The sequence below is a fragment of the Gigantopelta aegis genome, chromosome 3 (genome assembly GCF_016097555.1).
Source record: "Gigantopelta aegis isolate Gae_Host chromosome 3, Gae_host_genome, whole genome shotgun sequence".
In the NCBI taxonomy this organism is placed as follows: Eukaryota; Metazoa; Mollusca; class Gastropoda; order Neomphalida; family Peltospiridae; genus Gigantopelta; species Gigantopelta aegis.
In genome coordinates, this window is record NC_054701.1 from 90,495,588 (window position 1) to 90,522,800 (window position 27,213).

The 27,213-nt window shown below is 38.7% G+C and overlaps 1 protein-coding gene across 7 annotated transcripts in view; it reads right to left on the bottom strand.

The window, feature by feature from the left end:
* The window catches only part of LOC121369309 (RNA-binding protein Musashi homolog Rbp6-like), a 143,273-nt gene that overhangs the window by 86,754 nt on the left and 29,306 nt on the right, over positions 1 to 27,213 (bottom strand). For 6 of the 7 annotated variants that reach the window (XM_041494286.1, XM_041494284.1, XM_041494288.1 and 3 more), the window contains exon 6: positions 15,676 to 15,768. In XM_041494286.1, the coding sequence (XP_041350220.1) occupies positions 15,676 to 15,768 (93 nt within the window). Of the gene's footprint in view, positions 1 to 15,675; positions 15,769 to 21,848; positions 22,154 to 27,213 lie in introns of those variants that run through there. The other variant, XM_041494287.1, reaches the window with a different exon arrangement.

A 27,213-nucleotide genomic window follows, 5' to 3' on the forward strand; every position in this document is an offset into this window, starting at 1 on the left:
CTTATTATAAAGATTACGGTATACCATATTATGTAACAGATGTAATGTGTATGTCCTAATAAGAGTCTTATGCAGAAACATTTTAAGGAATCAGATTTAAATATCGGTACACAAAAGGACGAAAGATGGCCCAGTGGTAAAGTTTTCGCCTGAGGCGTGGTCAATCTAGGATCAAACCCCTCTGGTTATTTCTCATTCCAGCCAGTGCTTGACAACTGGTGTAACAGAGGTTATGGTATGTACTATCCTGTCTGTGAGATACTGCATATAACAGATCACTTTCTGTTAATGGGAATGAATAGCACATTGTGTGGTGGCAGCGAGGTTTCATATTTCAGTATCTCTGTGGTCCTTAACCATGTAACTGTGCTGAGTGCATTGTTAAAAAAAACATTTGTTTCTTTTTTTAAAACAGGAAAAAACAAACATTTAAACTGTTTATTACTAGTGAGGATAAGTTAATATAAACATGTTGGTCTCACTTGTTTCTCAAAGTGGATGGAAGTAATGGAAGGAAGAGGAATGTTTATTTACAGATATCACAGCACTTTTTAAATTAGGATTATTTGGTATCTAAGATCTGGTTACTTCGACATTTGATATATATATATACTGAACAAAAAAAGAAACTTCTGATTTGTACATATAGTATTTGTTGTCTTAAAGAATTCATTGTGTAACGAAATTATATAGGTAGTATTAGCCTTGAGCTGTATTATCAGGATTCATGAATTTTATCGATTATTTTTGCACTGTTAATCGTCGACAATGTGAAATTCAATGTGATGTGCATGCATGGTTCGACATGTCCCGTGTAGTATTCGGTCAATTTGTTTTACTTGTCTTACTGACATTGTTGTCAAGTGAATGAAAAAATTGTAAAAAAATTAAAGTTTTTTACATTGTAGCATTTTTAGTATGCCAAGAATACCCAATAATTTATGCGAACGGGCGATTGGCATGCTTGATGCTGGCATGTCGACAGAAGACGTTGCAAGGCATGTTGGAAGTTCTAGTCGAGCGATACGAAATCTTTGCGTAAGATTTCGAATGACAGGAAGCACAAACGACTTGCCACGTAGTGGACATCCGCGTGTTACAACGCGTGGTCAAGACCGCTATATCATGAACACGCATTTGCGCAATCGATTCCAAACTGCCACTGCTACTGCTGCTAACACACCTGGGCTTCATAATAACCGAATCAGTGGGCAAACTGTTCGTAATCGTCTGCGGGAGAACGGTTTACATGCATGACGTCCTTACGTCGGATGCGTTTCAACGCAACGTCATCGTCTAAATCGTCTTAAATGGGCACGTGTACACACTCTTTGGATATGGCGAATATCGTTCTTTTTTCGGATGAATCCCGATTTTCTTTACAACGTGATGATGGCAGGGTGTGCGTCTACCGTAGGAGAAATGAACGCTATGCTGACTGTTGTGTTCTTGAACGAGATCGTTTCGGGGGTGGGGGTTGTGTCATGGTCTGGGCAGCCACTGCCCATGGTTATCGTTACCACTAGTCGTCATTGATGGCAATTTAAATGCTCAACGTTACCGCGATGACATTCTCGCTCATCATGTCATTCCTCTGTTCCATAACAACGCCAACATCTCGATTTTTCAGCATGATAATGCCACCTCTCATACAGCTAGACACTGTAAATTTTCTTAGGACAAATAACATTGATTTCATTGATGACTGGCCCGCTAAAAGTCCTGATCTCAACCCCATCGAACATGTCTGGGATAGTCTGGACAGACGATTGAGGCATCGTCCCCAACCCACCCGCTAACGTCAACGAACTTCGTCAAGCACACATTTAGGAATGGAACAATATTCCACAGGCAGAAATCAACACTTTAGTCAATTCTATGCGCCTGCGATGCACTGCAGTGTTCAATTCAACAGGTGGTCATACCCGTTATTAAGTGGGTGGGTTTTTTTTAAAACCCTACCACACTTGGTCAAAATTTCTCCCAGTTTCTGTTAACCTATGGCCATGATTTTTGCACCAGGCGATGCATCATGGAACACTCTTTAAACGTATATATAACAATTATTCCCCCGGTTTGTTTTCATCAAGTTATGTTCATGCAAAGTTAGCGGAAGTTTCTTATTTTGTTCAGTATATATATAAAGGATGAGCTAATGATGTCTTTCCCTTACACTGTTGTAATTGACTAATGCATGCTAAGAGTTCAACATCTCACTATATTAGCGTGAAAAAGTTTGTTTTATTTAACGACGCCGCTAGAGCACATTGATTTTTTATCTTATCATCGGCTATTGGACGTCAAACATATGGTCATTCTGACACTGTTTTTAGAGAAAACCCGCTGTCGCCACATAGGCTACTCTTTTTATGACAGGCAGCAAGGGATCTTTTATTTGCGCTTCCCACAGGCAGGATAGCACAAACCATGGCCTTTGTTGAACCAGTTATGGATCACTGGTCGGTGCAAGTGGTTTACACCTACCCATTGAGCCTTGCGGAGCACTCACTCAGAGTTTGGAGTCGGTATCTTGATTAAAAATCCCATGCCTCGACTGGGATCCGAACCCAGTACCTACCAGCCTGTAGACGGATGGCCTGCCACGACGCCACATAGGTCTGTATATATATATACTAGCGTGAGTGCAACACCAAGTCAAAAACCAATCACAAAAGAAACCAGTTTCCAAAAGCTATCCTTTGGTCAGCAGGAAGGGGTCTTTTATGTGCACCATGGACATTTCTTGGCCACAATCCTATTCGTATGCCTACCTTTATTTAACACCCAACAGCCAATGTGAATTTTTGTGCTGGGGTGGCATTAATTAAACAGTCATTCATTCTTTCTTGGCCACATATATACGAACAGTAAAACTGGGATATAACTCAAATGTTTTTGATGTTGGGTACTAAAACTGACCTCAGGCAGGTGCTTCAGTAACCCAGTAACACAGAACATTAACTGTCATGGCAAGCACTGTCGATTTGAACAGGTAGGTAAAGCTAGACACTTCCACCAGATAAGATGCGTGAAAGTGAAAGGACTGGTGAACCGAAGCCTTCTAAGATGTATATCTGATCATTGTCTGGGTCAGGGAGAGTTTGGAAGATTATCACCACTAACACAGCAAAATACCTCACAAATTGCCAAATGCTGTCAATAAATATTTATATTTTCTTCCGGCTCGTTATTTCAGTTAAAATCTTGCATTTTTTTCAAATTGGGATTTTGTTTAAGGTGAGCTCGAAATGATGACAAAACAGATTACTGTATACAAGTAGTTTATATTCAAGAAATGTTTTCTTTAACAGAATCTCAGTACTTTTTACTCATTGACTATTAGGTGATCAACATGGCCTAATTGAAATACTTGGTTTACAGAGCCAAACAATTAGTTTATTTTAATTAACAACAACACTAGAGCACACTGATAAATGAATCATTGACTATTGGATATCAAACATTAGGTTTTTCCTTAGCAGTAAGGGCTCTGTTATATGCACTTTACCACAGACAGAATATCACACACCATGGCCTTTAATATAAATGTAACAGTCATGGAGCAATGGTTGGGTTGGGGCAAAATTCAACAGATGCTCTGGGGATGTTTGACAGTCAGAAAAGAAACTTGTTGCTATCACATATGTTTCTGTTAACAGCAGGCAGCAGAATCTTTCATCTGCAGTTCCCACAGACAGCATATCACATTAACACAGCATTTGATACACCAGTGGTAGATTTATTCCAGGAAAGTTAACAGCAGCCATTTCCCATTCTGCTGCCTCAAATTGCTGCCAATTTCAGAGCCCATTACCTGAGCAGTTTAAGAAGCTTACACAATGCGTTGCAATGTATGTACGGATAACATCAATTGATTGTGGCCAACTTTTTGCCGAGTGAACTGACTTCCTCATCTTGAACAATTTGTCTCGGGTTACTGTTACAAAGTGTTGGCTATAGACCTTAGCTCAGGCTGCAAGCGGAACACAGAATGTTTTATGGCAAGTCTCGCCCCAATGTCTGTCTCATCAAAATAACACCCAGATTAAATGGTATTAGACGTGGTATGTTGAAAAACATCTTCACATATATAACATGGCACAAAACGGCTAAACATGCTTACTAGCTCAACAAATGTAGTTATTTAGCAAATCTCTTTAATGTTTTTAAAAATCCACATAAAAGAGAAGTAATCGTGGCAGAGCTTCCGTTTCCGAGCAGATCTTCCATTACTTCAACCAGTCTGCTGCAAACCATTTCCCCAGACTTAAAAACCTATCTCACATAATGTCTAGCTCTTAACATTTACTGGGCAAACTTTACAACTGATGCTGCATCTCTAATTGCAAGTGATATTTGGTAAGTAGCATTTTGTTTCTTCTTTGATATGTCATAATGTCTCAGAACAAAATATCCTGTAATTTAACTCCAAAATTATACCATTTTACCATCTAAAACTGACAAAAGCAGGAGGCGGTAATACTGTTTCCCATTAAACAAGTGAGTAATATTCTTTTACATGAAACAGGGAATAGCAATCACAATTTTTATATTTTTGCAATAAAAAATAAAATGTAATTTACTGTATAGTATATTGTGTATTTAAAGATGAACAGGTTTTTTAATAGTTAACACTTATATGGTATAAATATAAACAAAAACAAAAGGTAGATATATTTAAAGAAAGGAAATAAATGATTTTGCATATGGAATTTTTGCTTTTCACATTAAAGTTCACTGGTTCTTGTTTTGTGCAATATATATTAACAGTTCTAAAGTTTGACATTTGTTGTAACATTTCTTGAAGCAATTAACACAAGATTACTTTATCAGTTTCCTATTATAATTTGATTCTAATTAAGTCTATTTTTGTACATTGTACTGTGTAACTTATTTTGTACATGTCACCTTCAATTTTACTGTTTTGCTTTATAGGCCAGTGAATAATGGTATTCACATTAAAAACAATGATACAGCTTTTCACTGTGCTGTTTATTAGTGATTACACAGACTACAAAAAGGTTTATGACATCTGACAAGGCATCAGGAGTTTTGTTACGAGCAATAAACCTACCAGGAGACTTGGCCTTGGTGTCACAAAAACAAAAAGTGTGGCATGAGACCATTGGAAACTTGTGTGGTTTCGGCAGCCATAAGAATATGAAAGTCTCACAAAAAAGCATCAGTTAGGTTTAATAAATTTGTAATGGCTGCTGCATAAAGAAATGACTGTAGGCGGTACTTTAGTGGAAGAATTCCCATCCGATGGAGATTAACAGCAGAACAATGGTAGGGGAAGGTAATACTAATAAAATAAACTGCTGTATGCACTCTTATAGACTACATAGTGACATGGAATGGGAGATGAGATTTTGCAGAATGGTTAATCAGGCAGCTATACTAAAGAATTCTAGAAAACTGTACAATATATATTTAAACATTTTAACCAGGACAGTTTGTTTTTATTTTAAATGCTACAAATCAACGTACATGCACTTACATGTAGCTTTGAAAAAAAAAAGACAAAAAAAAAAGACAAAAGTAAAAATAAGAGGAAGACATTTATCTTTTTGATGTGACTAGATTTTGTTTCGGGTGAAGTGTGCACTGCGTGAGGTGCAAAGAAGATCTGCTGGTGTGATATGCCGACTGGAGCACCAGATCAGCACATCGGCTGAACATAACGAGACCTGGGACTACGGTGAAGTCAAGCTGAACATATCCAGACTGCTGGCCTCTGACCCAGGGTATTTGTACAAGTCTTACCCCCACCAGACTACATCATTTACAAACTAACACTGTCACCTGGCCAAGGTATTTTCACCTCTAGCAGTTATTTATAGATGTAAAAAGGAAACAAAGCCATCTGTGTAAGCCAGTGGATAAAGGAAAGATGGGCTTTTCAGTAAACAATAATAAAACTCAACTGGGAGGAGAAATGGTTCAGCAACTTCCCAATGTTCAAGGGTATAGTCTCAAACCAGTCCTACTGCTGATGATTTGCCATGAATAACTTGCCGCTAAAGGATAAATGTAGTGGGTTCCCTCTGAAAACTATGGGACGAATTCATGATGCCAGTTTTGTTTAAACACCGCTTTTTAAAGTATTGTAAAATGCATGACGTTACACATGTGTAAGACAAAAACAGACTTTGTGAATTCAGCTCTAAATGTGAGAATGACTACCTGTTTAACATCCAATAATTGACAATTAACCAATCAATGTGCATTAGAGGTGTTATCAAATAAAACTATTTTTTTTTACTTTTGTTATGGAGCATAATGATATGATTTTTTAAGACACCATTTGCAACTAAAAATTCTAAATTAGGTTTAGACACTGCTTTCAAACAAAAAGCTAACACAACTTTTAGACAGTGCTCTCACTAAGAAATAGAAGACTTATTCCAAAATCAGGCAGAAACGAGAGTTATCACCAATAATGTCAGCTCCATTTTTATTGTGTGGGCATCAAACATTATATTTCAAACTGACAATATCAACATGGCACCATCATAAACAAGATGCTGGGGTGTTGTTAACATTCAAATTCTGGCAATTAAACACATCAATCGGCAATGACTTGAGACATTTCCATGGCATTTTCAATTTTCTGCCACATTTATTTTGCCATGGAACTTTCAATTTTCTCTATCACCTATCTTAATCATTTATTTATGTTTGCAATGCTCACACATTAAACTGCTCTCTTAGTTACACATTCATGCTGTGCAAAATGCCGTGGAGATTACTGTTCCACAGCACATATTTGCCTGAGCCAATTTCTTAATTGTCAGCGTCGTCATTCCTTTCCTTGACTGATCCTACTTTCAACCACGACATTCAGGGATTTCTCCACATTTCTTGTCAGGATTCAGTGACTGATGGGATTGAGAAAATTAGCCAAATTTAATCATAACCGGGATGTTTCTGTAAGCCACTGAATGATGCAATGCACTATTATTAAATTGATTTATCGGAGCAAAAATATTTACACATGAAATTGGAAATTTTCAAAGTAACAAGCTTTTGGGAATGGGTCCATATTCAGTACCGCAGAATGCCAGGATAAAAAATGTCATAATCATCAAAGTGTATATTAATTTCCTTTAAATAACTTCTTCAGTACAAGGAAAGTCTCAACAATTAAGCAGCCTATGTAATACGTATATATACACTACACACCAGATTTTCTTGACATGTTTACTTGTATGCAAGATAATTATTCACACTTCTGGGTAACACAATTGTGTATAATGGTACAAATATGTCTAGCCCTGTAAGCCAAGTGTGAACTTGTCAGTGAAGGGTTGGCGGTGTATCGGATGACGGCCATCAAACACCCAATACAATGAGAACAGGCTGGCTGCTATGGAACCTGCTTCAAAAGTGCACTAACTAACCCGGGGCCAGCTTCAATCCGTCTGATCGCAGCTTGTCGGGTTACACACCTTCACAACTACCTGAAAACCAAGATCTACTACTAATGCACTCAAGTGGGGTGTCCGCAATCCAGATGTTTATATATCTACACTGTGTGATGAAAACCAAGAGGAAACTCATCTGTAATGTTAATTAAGCCAGCTGTGCTTAGAAAATGACCATCAGGGATAAAAACACTGATGGATTTTTTATGTTCTTGTTTTTTCACAAAAACGTATGTCTTTAATATGATACTTTGATTTTACTGGGTCTATTGTTTTGCCATTCATCACCTTTAGCAACAAAAATAAGAAACTCAGTGATATTACAAAAGCAAATCTAATAGCAAGGGATCTCTTGCACATTTATAGGCTAATCCTGCAGCAAGGGATCTCTCACACATTTACAGGCTAATCCTGCAGCAAGGGATCTCTCACACATTTATAGGCTAATCCTGCAGCAAGGGATCTCTCACACATTTACAGGCTAATCCTGCAGCAAGGGATCTCTCACACATTTATAGGCTAATCCTGCAGCAAGGGATCTCTCACACATTTACAGGCTAATCCTGCAGCAAGGGATCTCTCACACATTTATAGGCTAATCCTGCAGCAAGGGATCTCTCACATTTACAGGCTAATCCTGCAGCAAGGGATCTCTCACACATTTATAGGCTAATCCTGCAGCAAGGGATCTTTTACACATTTTCACTAACAGAACAGTGCAGCACATACCATAGCTTTTGGTATTCCAGTTATTGATCTCTGGTTCAAACATGAAACATTTAATAACCCAATTACTTCACCATTTTAACAATTAGACCAAAAGATAAAATGACTGCATTAAAATATTAGGATATCTGTGAGGATTTTTCTGTGGATGTGTACTGGCCCCGTGATTGGTGGATACTCAGTGTGTGTCTCTCTAAGTAGATCTATGCCACTACGGACTGGTGGCGGGTGAGCAGGAAGGCGAGACACAAAATGACCTGTTCTCTCACACAGACGTCTAATCAAAGACATACGCACGGCTAACCGCTTATTTGTCACCAAACAAATGCAAATTACAGAGATGTAGAACACTAATGCATCAAGGAGTGACGGCTATTGGTCGCGGCTTTTTCATCATTCGGGGCCTCTCATTGGGCTCAATATTCAACTGGTACACTCCACAACCATCCGATATCACAATATAATACATATAGGTACATATATCAATACGTGTGTGTTCTCTCAAACATGTTCTCTTTCTCTCTCCCTTTCTATCTATCTCCCTCTCTGCCTCCATCTCTCTCTCACACACACACGAGAGAGAGAGAGAGAGAGAGAGAGAGAGAGAGAGAGAGAGAGAGAGAGAGAGAGAGAGAGAGAGAGAGAGAGAGAGAGAGAGAGAGAGAGAGAGAGAGAGAGAGAGAGAGACAGAGACAGAGACAGAGAGAGAGAGAGAGAAACAGACACACACATTTACATACTAATACATACATACATTTACATAAACACATATACATTTACATAAACACACATGAAAGTACATATACACACATCTACAACCATGCATAAATACACACACCTGGACAATAAGCACGTAAGTACATTTTCAGCCAATTCGCGAAAAGGTTTTGGTGACAAAACATTATTTATAAAAATTGACCATTGATCTGGGCTTTCTTGTCGATAATACTTTTTCAATCAAGCCAGATCTAAACAAACAGTTGCCATTATTTTAAATAATCTTCCATGTTCGGGAGATTTGACGGAAAAGCCTTCATTTCCGAGAATGCTCTCTTCAAACGGAACATGTATCACCTGGTAATTGAGAAAACGTCGTGTAAGCCAGCTCGGCTGCCAGTTTTGCTGCGAGCTCAAATTGACCGCACATTTGATGTGAAAGCAAGACAGATCAATCCACGTAAAAGCTGACATTCCTTCCAGCTATGGTGAACTTAATAAATTCACAGTCCTTGCAAAAGTCTTACAGTGAGTCAAAGAAGAAGCCAGGCATTGTAATCAACAGTGGGTTAGGGGGTGTCTTTAAATTGTATCAAACATTAAAAAAAAATTCAACTTAGGTTATTTGGTCAAATATTTGTTAATACCAACTGGTATATTTTTGAAGAAGTACTTTTTATGTTAGTTCCTTTAAAAAGGAAAGGATTGTTGTGTAATGACACCTCAGCCGACTGTGAACCATGGCTATTTTGATGTCTATAATATGCCTCTTTCTAGGTTTCGTTGAGAAAGACTGGGAACCTGCTGTTGCCACATAGGTTATTTCTACAGAAAAGCAGCAAGATTCTTTTATATGCACTTTCCCACACCACAGTCCTTGGAGCATCAATTGTGTGGCACTGTTTGAGACAGGGTAACAATCCAATTCACTGAGGGTGATTGATCCTGCAACACATCGGACTTGAAGTGTTCTACCACTGAGCTACATCCTGCAACCCTAGTGCAACCCATCGCACTTCAAGCAAGTGTTCTACCACTGAGCTACATCCTGCACTCCTAGTGCAACCCATCGCACTTCAAGCAAGTGTTCTACCACTGAGCTACATCCTGCACTCCTAGTGCAACCCATCGCACTTCAAGCAAGTGTTCTACCACTGAGCTACATCCTGCAACCCTAGTGCAACACATTGCACTTCAAGCAAGTGTTCTACGACTGAGCTACATCCTGCACCCCTAGTGCAACACATTGCACTTCAAGCAAGTGTTCTACCACTGAGCTACATCCTGCACTCCTAGTGCAACCCATCGCACTTCAAGCAAGTGTTCTACGACTGAGCTACATCCTGCACCCCTAGTGCAACCCATCGCACTTCAAGCAAGTGTTCTACCACTGAGCTACATCCTGCAACCCTAGTGCAACACATTGCACTTCAAGCAAGTGTTCTACGACTGAGCTACATCCTGCACCCCTAGTGCAACCCATCGCACTTCAAGCAAGTGTTCTACCACTGAGCTACATCCTGCACTCCTAGTGCAACACATTGCACTTCAAGCAAGTGTTCTACCACTGAGCTACATCCTGCAACCCTAGTGCAACACATCGCACTTCAAGCAAGTGTTCTACCACTGAGCTACATCCTGCACTCCTAGTGCAACCCATCGCACTTCAAGCAAGTGTTCTACCACGGAGCTACATCCTGCACTCCTATCGCAACCCATCGCACTTCAAGCAAGTGTTCTACCACTGAGCTACATCCTGCAACCCTAGTGCAACACATTGCACTTCAAGCAAGTGTTCTACCACTGAGCTACATCCTGCACTCCTAGTGCAACCCATCGCACTTCAAGCAAGTGTTCTACCACTGAGCTACATCCTGCAACCCTAGTGCAACACATTGCACTTCAAGCAAGTGTTCTACGACTGAGCTACATCCTGCACCCCTAGTGCAACACATTGCACTTCAAGCAAGTGTTCTACCACTGAGCTACATCCTGCACTCCTAGTGCAACCCATCGCACTTCAAGCAAGTGTTCTACGACTGAGCTACATCCTGCACCCCTAGTGCAACCCATCGCACTTCAAGCAAGTGTTCTACCACTGAGCTACATCCTGCAACCCTAGTGCAACACATTGCACTTCAAGCAAGTGTTCTACGACTGAGCTACATCCTGCACCCCTAGTGCAACCCATCGCACTTCAAGCAAGTGTTCTACCACTGAGCTACATCCTGCAACCCTAGTGCAACACATTGCACTTCAAGCAAGTGTTCTACCACTGAGCTACATCCTGCACTCCTAGTGCAACCCATCGCACTTCAAGCAAGTGTTCTACCACTGAGCTACATCCTGCAACCCTAGTGCAACACATTGCACTTCAAGCAAGTGTTCTACGACTGAGCTACATCCTGCACCCCTAGTGCAACCCATCGCACTTCAAGCAAGTGTTCTACCACTGAGCTACATCCTGCAACCCTAGTGCAACACATTGCACTTCAAGCAAGTGTTCTACCACTGAGCTACATCCTGCACTCCTAGTGCAACCCATCGCACTTCAAGCAAGTGTTCTACCACTGAGCTACATCCTGCAACCCTAGTGCAACCCATCGCACTTCAAGCAAGTGTTCTACCACTGAGCTACATCCTGCAACCCTAGTGCAACACATTGCACTTCAAGCAAGTGTTCTACCACTGAGCTACATCCTGCAACCCTAGTGCAACACATTGCACTTCAAGCAAGTGTTCTACCACTGAGCTACATCCTGCAACCCTAGTGCAACACATTGCACTTCAAGCAAGTGTTCTACCACTGAGCTACATCCTGCAACCCTAGTGCAACCCATCGCACTTCAAGCAAGTGTTCTACCACTGAGCTACATCCTGCAACCCTAGTGCGGATGATGTCAAAAATAACCAGTACGTAATATTATATGCTGCAATTTGTTTTTTATTTAACGATACGACCAGTGCACATTGATTAATTATTGGACATTGGATGTCAAATATTTGGTAATTCTGACACAGTCTTAGAGGAACCCTGTTACATTTTATATGCACGTTATCACAGACACCAATTTCCCAGCACTGTGCCTTTAAACAATTTGGCAGAGCGACATAGGGAGAAATAGACATTCAACACTAAAATGCATCACACAGTGGTGATGGCATAAAAGTTGCTTAGAATAGTACGTTATTGGAAATTAATACACGCATGCCATTCATAATGAATAAGTGGAGATGAGCTATAAATAGCAATGTCTTTTGAAGGGTAATTCTGCATAGAAAGAACATTTAGCTTTTATCTTCCATCACGACATGCCATAAACATTGATTTATTTGTGTGCCAAGCGTGACTGGAAGCAATTTCAGTGGGATATCCTTTCGATAAAATAGCATGCAGCGAATTAAGTGAATGGTTTTCCAGTCGAAAAGAATTTGTCAGAGTAGCATTATCTACCTGTCATTCTCCCCTAAACAAGACCGTAAAAAAATACCAACTTTATTTATTTAAAGACCCCCATCAATCAGACTACTACAATTTTAATACGGCTTCTTGCAGATTGGTGGTTTTTGATTGGATCCACTTGTAAACAGGTTAATTAGTGATACAGGCACCCACACCCAGCGTACAACCAGCTGTTATTAGACTGACTCGCTCACAGGTTAATTAGTTTTCACATCTCACTCATCAGATCGGCAGTCACACAAGTTAATTAGTGTGCTGGTCCACTGACACACATCACATAATGAACAATGATTGTGGCTTTGGTTTTTGAATTTCTGTTTTTTTGTTGTTTTTTCAATTGAAAAAAAAATTTGGAAATTTGAATGAACAAGAATGGTTAAGTTTGTTGTGTTTAGCGACACCACTGGAGTGCAGTAATTTATTAGTCATCGGCTATTATAGATGTCCAACATTTGATCATTCTGACACATTCTTAGAGGAAACCCGCTACATTTTTCCATTAGCAGCAAGGGATCTTTTCTATGCACTTTCCCACAGACAGGACAACATATACCATGGTCTTAGATATACTTTTGGGTCCACCAAGGGGATTTGATCCTACATCTCAACAACTTCAGGCAAGTGCTCTTTTGACTAAGCTATGCAAATGACATTCAACAACAATTTTGGACTTCTCTGAAGGGATTTGGAGTTACGGTTCCTGTGAGCATTTCATCAAAGTGCCAGAACAGGAACAGTTTTTGAGTAGTGCTCAAATCGGGTGTTGCCAACCAGCCTCGGTAGTGTAGTGGTTAAACTACTTGAATTAAGGCTGGTAGGTACTGGGTTCATGTCCCAGTATTGGCTTCCACCCAGGGCAAGTTTTAATAACTCAGTTGGGGTAGGTGTAAGGCAGTAAACACTGAATTATCTCTTGAATTAACCACTAACACCTAACCATTAATCAATGTTCTCAATAGTTAGATAGCTGAGGTGTGCGCTCATGGCAGCGTGCTTGAACCTTAATTAGATATAAGGGTGAAAATATGTCCAAAATGAAATGTTGCTGCTAAAAATTTAGAATTGGAGAAATATAATTTCCTTCACCGGATTAACCAATCCATTGTTTTTGTGTGAAAACCTCCCCTTTAGACTGGCAACTCAGATCGAAATGTTCATCTCTCTTTAATTTGTGAGAATAACAACAACTTGTATGACGGTCATTCTGCAACTCTATACCAAAAGCAATACCTTGGACACCTATAAACTGCTGGCTAAATGATGTAACCATGTACCAAGATGCCTTAATAGTTTCACCAACTAACCAGTTTCACTATATTGTTCCACAGGAGCAGTAAAAACCCGGGTTTGCCATAAATCCACTAACAATAGACAATCAGTGCTGAATACATTACCTATCCTGTAGACTTAAATAATAATTCCCTTGCTTTCTTTTTTCAATCAGTCTAGGTCTGAGTTGCCAAGGAGACAATGTTTTTGTGATCCATCAAAAACAATGAATAGCAGAATCTAATGAAAGAAATGGTATTCCCCACATATTGTTCAGTACAAGCCCTGTTGGGTCTTCGTGTATGGACCCCGGTGTCACACACTATAGAACCTGATCTGTGTACGTGTTCATGTGTGTTATACTTGACTTACGTTGCAGTAGACATGGGTATGTGAAAGTGTGATCTTAACTTTAAATAGACACACACATGCCATTTTAGAGTTGTCACGCAACAGCTCATTTTTAGGTCATGCCATTTTGATCTTTTTTTTATATTGTGTACAATCATTTATATATACATACATACATACATACATGTGTAAGTCATGTGACTCAAATGACAATATAATTTTATCTTTGTGAAATGTTGGTAATCTGTTAAGCCATTCAGAAGATTTTCACATTATTTTTAGTGAGATAACTGCCTAACACTAATCAGCACCTTTCAATAAATGGGAAGTAAATGGAATATGCCAGTCTTAGATGGAGAGAAAAAGAAACGTCTATAGCATAACACATTTGTTACTACACACATAATCGTACAACACTACCAATTTATTTCTAACACTGGAAAAAGTAGCGTGTTTCCTCTCTAAAACTATATGAAAATTACCAAATGTTTGACATCCAATAGCCAATGATTAATAAATCAATGTGCTCTAGTGGTGTCGTTAAACAAACAAAACAAAACCTAACATGTTTATTATAACTTAATTTTAAAAATGCATTTATCATTATTAAATTAGTATATAATTTATTGTTGTTCTACTTTTATTCCTAAACTTTACATACATGTGGTAAACAAAATGGCTAAGAACACCGATTTTGTCTTCTTTCTGTTAATAACCGCATTACGTCAGCCGCAGTCTGACCTATGTTCCGACGGTCAGCTCAGGTTTATTGGCGGACGAGGAAATGTGGTTTGGAATATTGTTTCGCATCACCTTGGTATCGCGTCACCTCAGGTCTCATTAGAGAGCCAAGTGAAGTGAAAGCGAATGAATTACCAGCCTTGATCAATACTGACAGGCATTGTTAAATTGTGCACATTTTTTAATGGCGCCTGACCCTAGATGAAGGCATAACAGTCTCCCGAGACTGGTACGTTTCAGACCGTACATCGTATTAGTGCGTTCAAGTCAGGCCAATAACATGGCCAGAACCGGCAAATCAAATTGCACACTGCTTGCGAAGTACAGTGTAGGAATGTGATAGAATATGGACAAATTTACGAGATGAGCGATCGATCTGGCATCAGTGTTAACTGACGTTTTATTACATACCTGTATGTACATTGTTTATTGTCAGACGTAGGACTACATAACATGTATTTTAGTGCAAGGATATATGGATTTGTACACATTTATTTTTTGTACTAGTGGGGGGGGGGGGGGGGGGAGGGGGAGAGAATCAAGGATTTTGCAAGTAGGATCATGAAAAGGCAAATGAGCTGAGTTCCCAAACAAAGTGATAACTGTAGGTTTTTTTGGTGTTTTTTACCATTTGTGACACCAAATAGCTGACATGTATTTTTGTGCTGGGGTGTTGTTAAACATTCATTCATTCATTTTTAATATTTATGCTCAGAGATGCATTTTGAGGACAATTTAGTGTTGTATATTATGGATGATGAATTTTTAAAAAGCCCAACTCATTAAAAAGGCACTTCAAATGGGAAGGGGGAGAGAGAGGTTGAGGCCCTTGTGAACTCCCTCAGAATTTGCCAATAACTGATGTTATGTATATAATCACATGCCACATATATGTATCCTGTTTTTGGTTGGCAAAATGGTTTCGCTCAAATTCATAAACTAAAATAACTAATCTAATCAAGAATTTAAACATATACTTACTGCTCCGAATTGTTGAAAATATTTTTTTACATCTTCAATAGTTGTTGAAGCTGATAAACCACCAACAAAGATTTTCTTGGTACGTGTTATCATCTGAAATAATAATAAGAAAACTACATTAAAAACCAGTTATGCATATAATGTTTTAAGTCAAACAACCAATGAGTAAACCTGATTATAACTAGTATCATCCTCCTAAGTAGGTGTTAAAGAGCTCAAGTATGTCACTGACAAACGAGAGGAAACCCACTGCTACCAGGCCATGGTCTCTTCCTTCCAGTTAGCAGCTCAGCTATGTTTTATATGTCACTGACAAACGAGAGGAAACCCACTGCTACCAGGCCATGGTCTCTTCCTTCCAGTTAGCAGCTCAGCTATGTTTTATATGTCACTGACAAACGAGAGGAAACCCACTGCTACCAGGCCATGGTCTCTTCCTTCCAGTTAGCAGCTCAGCTATCTTTAATATGTCACTGACAAACGAGAGGAAACCCACTGCTACCAGGCCATGGTCTCTTCCTTCCAGTTAGCAGCTCAGCTATGTTTTATATGTCACTGACAAACGAGAGGAAACCCACTGCTACCAGGCCATGGTCTCTTCCTTCCAGTTAGCAGCTCAGCTATGTTTTATATGTCACTGACAAACGAGAGGAAACCCACTGCTACCAGGCCATGGTCTCTTCCTTCCAATTAGCAGCTCAGCTATGTTTTATATGTCACTGACAAACGAGAGGAAACCCACTGCTACCAGGCCATGGTCTCTTCCTTCCAGTTAGCAGCTCAGCTATGTTTTATATGTCACTGACAAACGAGAGGAAACCCACTGCTACCAGGCCATGGTCTCTTCCTTCCAGTTAGCAGCTCAGCTATCTTTTATATGTCACTGACAAACGAGAGGAAACCCACTGCTATCAGGCCATGGTCTCTTCCTTCCAGTTAGCAGCTCAGCTATGTTTTATATGTCACTGACAAACGAGAGGAAACCCACTGCTACCAGGCCATGGTCTCTTCCTTCCAGTTAGCAGCTCAGCTATGTTTTATATGTCACTGACAAACGAGAGGAAACCCACTGCTACCAGGCCATGGTCTCTTCCTTCCAGTTAGCAGCTCAGCTATGTTTTATATGTCACTGACAAACGAGAGGAAACCCACTGCTACCAGGCCATGGTCTCTTCCTTCCAGTTAGCAGCTCAGCTATGTTTTATATGTCACTGACAAACGAGAGGAAACCCACTGCTACCAGGCCATGGTCTCTTCCTTCCAGTTAGCAGCTCAGCTATCTTTTATATGCAATCCCACATACGAGATAGTACATACCATGACCTTTGTTACACCAGCAGTAGAGGACTGGTTGGAATGAGAAATAGCCCAACAGGCTAATTGACAGGCATCGATCCTAGTTCAACAACAAATCAGGCAATTGCTTAATGTAATCCCACCTCCACCCCCATCCTGATATTACCACAGATTATTAATGTGACAGTTACTCATCTGACAAATCAGGTTTGTTGTGGTCCATTCATAGACATAAACATGCAGCTCTTACATAGTTAAATACAAGTTAGCTGTGGTATGTGTACCGGTACAAAACTAAGTACCGGTAGCTGTATGGTAGTACAGGTTCATTGTGGTCCATTCATAGACATAAACATGCAGCTCTTACATAGTTAAATACAAGTTAGCTGTGGTATGTGTACCGGTACAAAACTAAGTACCGGTAGCTGTATGGTAGTACAGGTTCATTGTGGTCCATTCATAGACATAAACATGCAGCTCTTACATAGTTAAATACAAGTTAGCTGTGGTATGTGTACCGGTACAAAACTAAGTACCGGTAGCTGTATGGTAGTACAGGTTCATTGTGGTCCATTCACAAACATAAACATGCAGCTCTTACATAGTTAAATACAAGTTAGCTGTGGTATGTGTACCGGTACAAAACTAAGTACCGGTAGCTGTATGGTAGTACAGGTTCATTGTGGTCCATTCACAAACATAAACATGCAGCTCTTACATAGTTAAATACAAGTTAGCTGTGGTATTTTTACCGGTACAAAACTAAGTACCGGTAGCTGTTAGTTCTATGGTATTACACTCAACAGTGTTCTGTCTAATGTGTGATTCATTAGCATCCATGGTGGAGATAAATCAGTTACCTGTTGAGAGAACATCCTAACAAATGATCATGACAAACAGGAACAGCCTCCGCTCTACTTAAATATCTCCCCTCACCACCAGCACCCTCCAATATATGATATATACAGGTACTGCCCTATATCATGAGCCCATAGATTCGCCATGGAACACATGCTAATGAAACCTCTCTAAACCGGATACCCTTGGGACCAATAAAAATGTCCGGTCTTAAGAAGGATCCAGTTTAGAGAGGTTAAGTTCTGTACTGGTTTTTAAAAATGGACTGTGTGAAAACATCCGGTTTTGAGGGAATTCCGGTTTACAGAGGGTCAGGTCTTGAGAGGTTTCAGTGTATAATATGAATATTTTAGCAGTAGTCTGTCATTTGCTTGGTAGTTTTACAGAGGGTCCGTTCTTGAGAGGTTTCAGTGTACAATATGAATATTTTAGCAGTAGTCTGTCAGTTGTTTCATAGGTTATTGTATTGTAGAAATTATTCATGAAAACAAGTGTCTGGGCAATTTTTATGACAGTCGGGTTAAAACCAGCAATACATTTCGAAGGTTTAAGATAGTGTTCCCACAAACAATAAGTACCAAAATCGTGGTGTTTTTATAATGAATACTTTGCACTGAAATTTACCAAAGACTTGCATAATACTATTAATAGTGTTAATACCTATTACCTTCTAATATTCATCCGGAAATTATGTAGACATTCCAGCTGTATAGTTAGATAAAGCAGCGGAGGTGACTACAAATGGGTCAGCATTAATATAGGACTGCTACCAACAATTATGTTATGTTACCAACAATTCAGTTATCATTTTCAGACATCATTCTAAATCAAATATGCCAAAGCACTCAAAGACACTTGTGAGTACAAAAAAAAAAAAAAAAAAAAAAAAAAAAAAAAAAAAAAAAAAAATGCCTTGAGAATAAGAAATGTTACTGGCAACAGATATCCAATATTCTCTTACATAGACATTGAGTTTGGGACTGGTATTAATGTTATTGAATGTTAGGAAATATTCTTCTGTCAGTGGTAGAACAATCAATGCCGGCAGAACAGAGCCGAGACTAACAAATGGTTGTATTGGGAAGACAATAGCGATCTGGGATTGCTAGATATTGAGTGCCGCACACACGGTCCAATAAAGGTAGATGTGATGATTGCGCCTGCAAGACACAACCAGTTCCAACAAGAATGGCTGCGTCTTTGAAAAGGATGTGAAAAGGTCTACAGAAAATGTCAGAGACAATTTATTGGCACTGACCAGAAAGTGTTTGCCTACTACTATCTGCAGTGTTTATTCATCGCGGGGAGCGGACGCAAATAGAACAGTGTAATAAAGGCAAACAAAGTTACTGTATCATCACCGATGAAGGAGAGAAGCATTTTCACAAGATCTTATAATGACGATATTATCTTGTCAGCAGATTCCAATTCATTGGGTGTAATAAATTGAACAGCTCAAACCGAACAATACGCGCCTGCAAACTAAAGTACATAAGATCGTTTAACTTCTTTCTTCTATCAAATGATTGCGATGGCTGCCTCATTTCAATACGAGTTCAATAACATTTGAATGTGGTTTTATTTCAGTATTGATTGGTATTTGCTGAAGGGTAATAGTCAGAAGTGTACAATTCAAAATATATAAAATGTGTAAATTAAAAAAAAAAAAAAAAAAATCAAGAAGGTTAGAAAAGAAACTAATAAATTTTTACCTTTGCTTTCAAATCAAATTTATAAACTCACATCAAAATTAACCAAAAGATTATTATATGTGGAATTATGGACAAAAACTGACCAAGTTTCTAAAATCTTTTAGAATTAAAGAACATTAACAAAATCCAACAGAAAGGAAAAGGTTTTCCTTTTTAATATTAAGCAATGGGCAATGTGGTGAATATCTGAGGGTTTTAATGATCGACAGCTAATGCTTTTAGTAACTAATTTGGAGCCATTTTTCTCAACATTTAACGTGTGAATATTGAACAGTGTATTTTCTACTACATTGCAGATTATGGATCAAATTTATGAAAATGAACATTAGTTATTACATATTTCTCATAAATTATTAATAAACACTGTTGTTTACAGTTTAGTAAACTTGCTCATCACTAAGGGAAAGATACCTTTTGAAAATTTGGCATTACAACTTTATGAATAACTGAATGTAAGAGGAAGAAGGGTGTGTGTGTGTGTGTGTGTGTGTGTGTGTGTGTGTGCGTAGCCCAGTCGTAAAGCACTCGCCTCATGCATGGTTGATCTACAGGATCAATCCATTCAGTGGGCCCAATGGACTATTTCTCATCCCAGCCAGTGCACAATGACTGGTATATCAAAGACCTGTCTGTGGCATGGTGCATATAAACGATCCCTTGCTACTGATGGAAAAATGTAGCTGGTTTCCTCTCTAAGATCATATGTCAGAATTACCAAATATTTGACATCCAACAGCTGATGATTAATAAATCAATGTGCTCTAGTGGTGACATTAGACAAAACAAACTTTAACTTTCTATATATTGCAAGATGTATTACAGACCATGGGTCAAATTTATAAAGTAAACATTACAAACTTATCATATATTATTAATAAACATTTCTGTTTAGTAAAGTTTGTTTTATTTAACGACGCCGCTAGAGCACATTGATTTTTTATCTTATCATCGGCTATTGGACGTCAAACATATGGTCATTCTGACTGTTTTTAGAGGAAACCCGCTGTCGCCACATAGGCTACTCTTTTTACGACAGGCAGCAAGGGATCTTTTATTTGCGCTTCCCTGTTTAGTAAAGTTACACATCACCATGGAAAAGATACCTTTTGAAAATTTAACCCTACAACTTTATGAATAACCGAACATTAGGTCAGATAATAAATAGATACCAGGAGACCCAGCATTTCACACGACCTGCCTAACATGGACCCAACTTGAAAGACACAACTGGTGGGTGTCAGTACTCTACCAATAACATACAGCAGAAAGAAAGACTTTAGCTGCTTATTGGGATGATTACCTCACAGCAGAGAGGGAGGAAAAAAACAGGCTAAAAAGATCAAACCTGTAAACATACAAGTGCAGACTTGGAGAAGAAGAAGAAGAAAACAAAACAGGGGTAAAAAAACCGCCAACTGATGTGTAGCAGCTGCCCTTATAAACTAATAAATTCCAGAACTGCAGGTAAAAGTGCTGCTATGTTGAGTACATAAAATGGACTCCATACTGGCTTGGTTATAAGAAAGTGTGTGCGTGCAGAGCGCAAGACAAATGCCGGCCAATAGTTTACTGGGTTCTGTAAGCGCGTGGCAGTTAAAACACATTACCAGACCCATTGCCTGCCCTTCAACAATGTTGACGGCCGGAAAAAGAACATTTCCTCAATTTCTTTCAATATTTCTAAAATGTTTCAAGTCGGACCCAGTACACTTGGGCACAATTTACCATGAAAATACTACTGTTTGTGAGAACAATTTAACATAGTGTAGCCTACTATTATTAATACATGCAACATATAAATTAAAACAGTTTTAAAAAACCAAACGTTTCATTTTGCTTCTCAGGAACAAAGTAGAGCAGAATTTAACATGAAAATACTGTTTGTAAAACTTTGTCAGTTTGTTTATCCTAATATCACTAATCTAAAACCAAAATAACAGAGCAGAGAAAAAGGAGAGAAAATAATGCTATTAGTTTGTCTAGATCCTGCTATTAGTACGGTAATTAAAAAACATTAACTTAAAAAAAACACCCAGCAGGCACATACAAGTATGTTTGTGATTTAGAAACGAAAATATTAATCTTTGTTAGAGAGTATAGAAAATTGAATCAGAAAAATAGTATCAGTTAAGCTCACGTAGGTCTTATTCTTTTGTGGGTGAATAATTAAATAGCAATTTGTAACATTAACGTTGTTAATCGTTATCAGCCAGCCACAAATAAAGCCATAACGGTACAAGTTGTCAGTTGACAAATTTCCAAATGTTTTGTGTGCTTTGCCCGTTTTTCAAGTAAAAGAGATCTCACCTGCATATTGCTGGGCGCGTCCCACATTCCACCGTCTATGCTACCTTTGAGAGCACAAGAAATGTCTATGCAATCATATCGCATGCATTATTGGAAATTTCATGTTCTTTTGTGGGCCCAAAGAAAGAATTGCCTAGACAACCGGGCAGCATAGAGAAACTTGTTTAAATACAGAGCAGGCCATTATGTCGGCGTACAAACAGCAAAACAAAGCCTCAAGTACAAACGCGCCAACCATGGGCAGGCCAACTTTCCCAGCCGAGTGGGGCAATATTTGAATGAGGTGTACTGTGCAAGCACGACCCAGTTCAAAGCTGTAATATAAGAAGTTTTTATGGTCGCAGTTATTAGCTGGAGTATTGTTCGCACCCAACACTCAAACACCTGGCCTCAACACTACAGGTTTCGGCCAATTGTTAATGAGTTTGACGTCAGTCAGTGAACTCGCCGCAGTGCAGGTATCAGCATGACATTACCTCTGTTTCAGTTTTAACAAGTCTCGAGCCGCACTTGAGTAAGGTCAATTTAAAACGTGTAATATTTGCTGTTTGCTATTGCGTGACTACATTATGGAAAAATCACTAATTAAAAAAGTGTAAGTTTTGTCTTCCCCCTGCCCCCAATATATATATTTGGAACAGAACAGAACAGAATAGAAAATAGAACAACTGAATAGAATGGGAACAGGGGACAGAAAAAACAGAGAGCGAGAGAGAGAGAGAGAGAGAGAGAGAGAGAGAGAGAGAGAGAGAGAGAGAGAGAGAGAGAGAGAGAGAGAGAGAGAGAGAGAGAGAGAGAGAGAGAGAGAGAGAGTGTGTGTGTGTGTGTGGAACAATCACAAATAAAACTATGTTAAATTAAATTACCAAACTAAATTACCAACCAAGCCACTATTAAAACGATGGATCTGGTTAGAATATTTAATAAACCGAACAAGTTTTTAATGTTGGGCTTGTAACAAGAGTCACACACATATTCAATTTGTTTCCAGTCATAATTGCTGATGCTTCCTTTTTAGGCTTCTAAATGAATAAAACAAAAAGAACCAACCCACCCGCTAAAATGGTTGGTTTCTTACCATAAACCCTCGTGTATTACTGAAAACATACTGAACTCCATTCAAAACACATCCCCCAATTTCCGATTGTTATTGTTACCACCTCTGTGAGGTTGCTATCAAACACAGACAACTCTAACCCATGTATACAATTTTTTTGTTATTTATTGCCCACTAAAATACATCCAGTTATACCAAATCATTTAAATATATTTTATGTATTTTAGTGGGCAATAAATAACAAAAAAATAACAACACAGAAAGTAGTGTGGACATCAAACAAGACCGTGTTTATAAAGAAACAAGAGAGATTAAAAATAACAACACAGAAAGTAGTGTGGACATCAAACAAGACTGTGTTTATAAAGAAACAAGAGAGGTTAAAAATAACAACACAGAAAGTAGTGTGGACATCAAACAAGACTGTGTTTATAAAGAAACAAGAGAGGTTAAAAATAACAACACAGAAAGTAGTGTGGACATCAAACAAGACTGTGTTTATAAAGAAACAAGAGAGGTTAAAAATAACAACACAGAAAGTAGTGTGGACATCAAACAAGACTGTGTTTATAAAGAAACAAGAGAGGTTAAAAATAACAACAGGAAGGTGCTGACTACAGCAGACTGGTTACACACCCTCACAGACAAACAATTGGAGATCCAGAACAGGGGTAATTACACACCTCAATGCAACAAGGGACGTTCCACCACTGCCCCGGGTCAAGACAGCCAGGGCAGTAGCAATTACACACCACAACAAGGGACGTTCCACTGCCCTGGGTCAGGCTCCAGAAAGCAGTCTACATTCCACCAAGTCTATGCTGGGTTTGAAATAAACCAGATCACACTCCTGACACCAGCTGTTCTGTGTTACACATTTAACAAGACACAACATAATACCTGCTTAACAATCTACCAATGTGATACCTATTTAACAAACCACCGATGAGATACCTATTTAACAAGCCATCAATGTGATACCTATTTACCAATCCATATGTGATAATACTGATACCTATTTAATAAGCTATAAATGTGATACCAATTTTTAAAACAAGTGTTATACTTATTTAACCAGCTACAAATGTGATACCTATTTAACAATCCATGAATGTAACACCTATTTAACAATTTACCTGTGATACCTATTTAACAAGCTACAGATGAGATACCTATTTAACAATTGATATGTGATACCTATTTAGCAATCCATCAATGTGATACCTATTTAACAAGCTACAGATGTGATACCTATTTAACAATCAATATGTGATACCTATGTTACAATCCACAGAGAAGTCAGTATAGTTAGTGAACATATTACTGTGAAATGCATGCATTTCCATGTGCACACATACATACACACATACAGGTGTAAAGGTGGCCAGATTGTTTTTGAAATATTATTGTTTACTTTAACCCATACAAATATTCCCATTTTCATATTTTAGCCATGATTTTTGCCATAATATACATGTATAATGGTTATTAACCCAGGCCCAAATTATAGCTAGCAGTTTAGAACATTTTGCATGCAAATGTGCAGCCAAATTAAATTATTTCCCAAACTTTTATTATAAATACATGTTAAAAGGACCTCATTGTCGGAATACCGAAAATATATGTAGGAATATCGCCAATATATGTAGGAATATCGCCAATGTATGTAGGAATATCGCCAATGTATGTAGGAATACCACCAATATATGTAGGAATACCACCAATATATGTAGGAATATCGCCAATGTATGTAGGAATATCGCAAATGTATGTAGGAATACCACCAATATATGTAGGAATATTGTCAATGTATGTAGGAATACCACCAATATATGTAGGAATATTGCCAATGTATGTAGGAATATCGCCAATGTATGTAGGAATATCGCCAATACATGTAGGAATATTGCCAATATATGTAGGAATATCGCCAATATATGTAGGACTATTGCCAATGTATGTAGGAATACCACCAATATATGTAGGACTATTGCCAATATATGTAGGAATACCGCCAATATATGTAGGAATATTGCCAATGTATGTAGGAATACCACCAATATATGTTGGAATATTGCCAATATATGTAGGAATACCGCCAATATATGTAGGACTATTGCCAATGTATGTAGGAATACCACCAATATATGTAGGAATACCACCAATATATGTAGGAATACCACCAATATATGTAGGAATATTGCCAATGTATGTAGGAATACCACCAATGTATGTAGGAATACCACCAATATATGTAGGAATACCACCAATATATGTAGGAATACCGCCAATATATGTAGGAATACCGCCAATGTATGTAGGAATACCGCCAATGTATGTAGGAATACCGCCAATGTATGTAGGAATATTGCCAATGTATGTAGGAATACCGCCATTGTATGTAGGAATATCACCAATATATGTAGGAATACCGCCATTGTATGTAGGAATATTGCCAATGTATGTAGGAATATTGCCAATGTAGGGATATCGCCAATGTATATAGGAATACCGCCATTGTATGTAGGAATATCGCCAATGTATGTAGGAATATCGCCACTATACAATGTGATCATTGTAAACATTCAGGTAAATTTATGTATCAGGTCAATCTATTTGTATCAGGTCAATCTATTTTATGATACTAATATTTAGAATCTATTAGAAACAGGTACCTTTATGAAAACAAATATTAGCACTAATGTACAATTAACACCGTAACACTATGTTTCATTGTATTAACACTGTACTGAGGTTCATGTTTACCTTTAATGGTTAACACCACACCGAGGTCTAATTTGTTGTCAGCACTTAACATCTTGAGGACATGTTAATTGTTAACAGTCTGTCTAAAAACAGCGGCTGTTTCCTGTTAATTTTTGTAAGCAGACACAAATTTGTTCCAGACAGAATGTGCAAAAACTTTGACTTAGTGAAAGAAAGAAAGAAAGAAAGAAATGTTTTGTTTAACGAGGCACTCAACACATTTTATTTATGGTTATATGGCATCAGACATAAGGTCAAGGACCACACAGATTTTAAGAGGAAACCCGCTGTTGCCACTACATGGGCTACTCTTTCCGATTAGCAGCAAGGGATCTTTTATTTGCACTTCCCACAGGCAGGATAGCACAAACCATGGCCTTTGTTGAACCAGTTATGGATCACTGATCGGTGCAAGTGGTTTACACCTACTCATTGAGCCTTGCGGAGCACTCTCAGGGTTTGAGTCGGTATCTGGATTAAAAATCCCATGCCTCGACTGGGATCCGAACCCAGTACCTACCAGCCTGTAGACCGATGGCCTATCCACAATGCTACTGAGGCCAGTTTGACTTAGTGAATACACAAATTAATAAAAGTATGTTGTCAGAACCCCCAATCACTATGATAGAAGTGAGGGGTGGGGTGTGAAGAGATGGACTGGCAAATGTTTTCCAGTGCAGGTACTTTGAGTGAACAAAAGTTAAACTTTGTTTTGTTTAACGACACCACTAGAGCACATTGATTTATTAATCATCAGCTATTGGATGTCAAATGTTCGGTAATTCTGGCTACATTTTTCTAAGGGATCTTTTATATGCACCATCCCACAGACAAAACAGCACTTACCACAGCCTTTGATATACCAGTCATGGTGCACAAGATGGAATGAGAAATAGCCCAATGGGCTCACCAACAGGGATCGATCCTAGAGCTATCACACATCAGGCAAGCCCTTTACCAGTGGACTATGTCTCATCCCATACTAAGATCGAAGTGAGGGGTTGGGTTTGAAGGGCTGGTTTGGCAAAGGTTTACCAGTGATGGCACTCAGAGTGAACAGGACACCGGTTTACCAGTGATGGCACTCTAGTGAACAGGACACCGGTTCACCAGTGATGGCACTCTGAGTGAACAGGACACCTGCAGGGAGCCATCAGACTTCACTTCAGGTATGATCATATAAACAAAGCAACACCACTTTCATCCAGGCAATGTGTGGATTGTTTGGCAGATTCCTATCCTGGCTATTTCTGTTGTTATTTTGCATACAAACCAAGGATCAGATAAGAATTGATATATTGCAATAGAATAGGCACATCTGTGATAAAGGTTTTTTTCTTTTAAATCCTACTTCCACCAACCAGGGGGTGGGTAAACGTCCAATCGTAAAGCATTCCCCTGATGCACAATTTATCAAGGGTTGATCATATCAGAGAGCCTGTGTAGCTATTTCTCATTCCAGCCAGTGCTCCACAACTGGATTAACAAAGGCCATGGTATGTACCATCCTGTTGTTTGTGGTATAGTGCATATTAAAAAAAA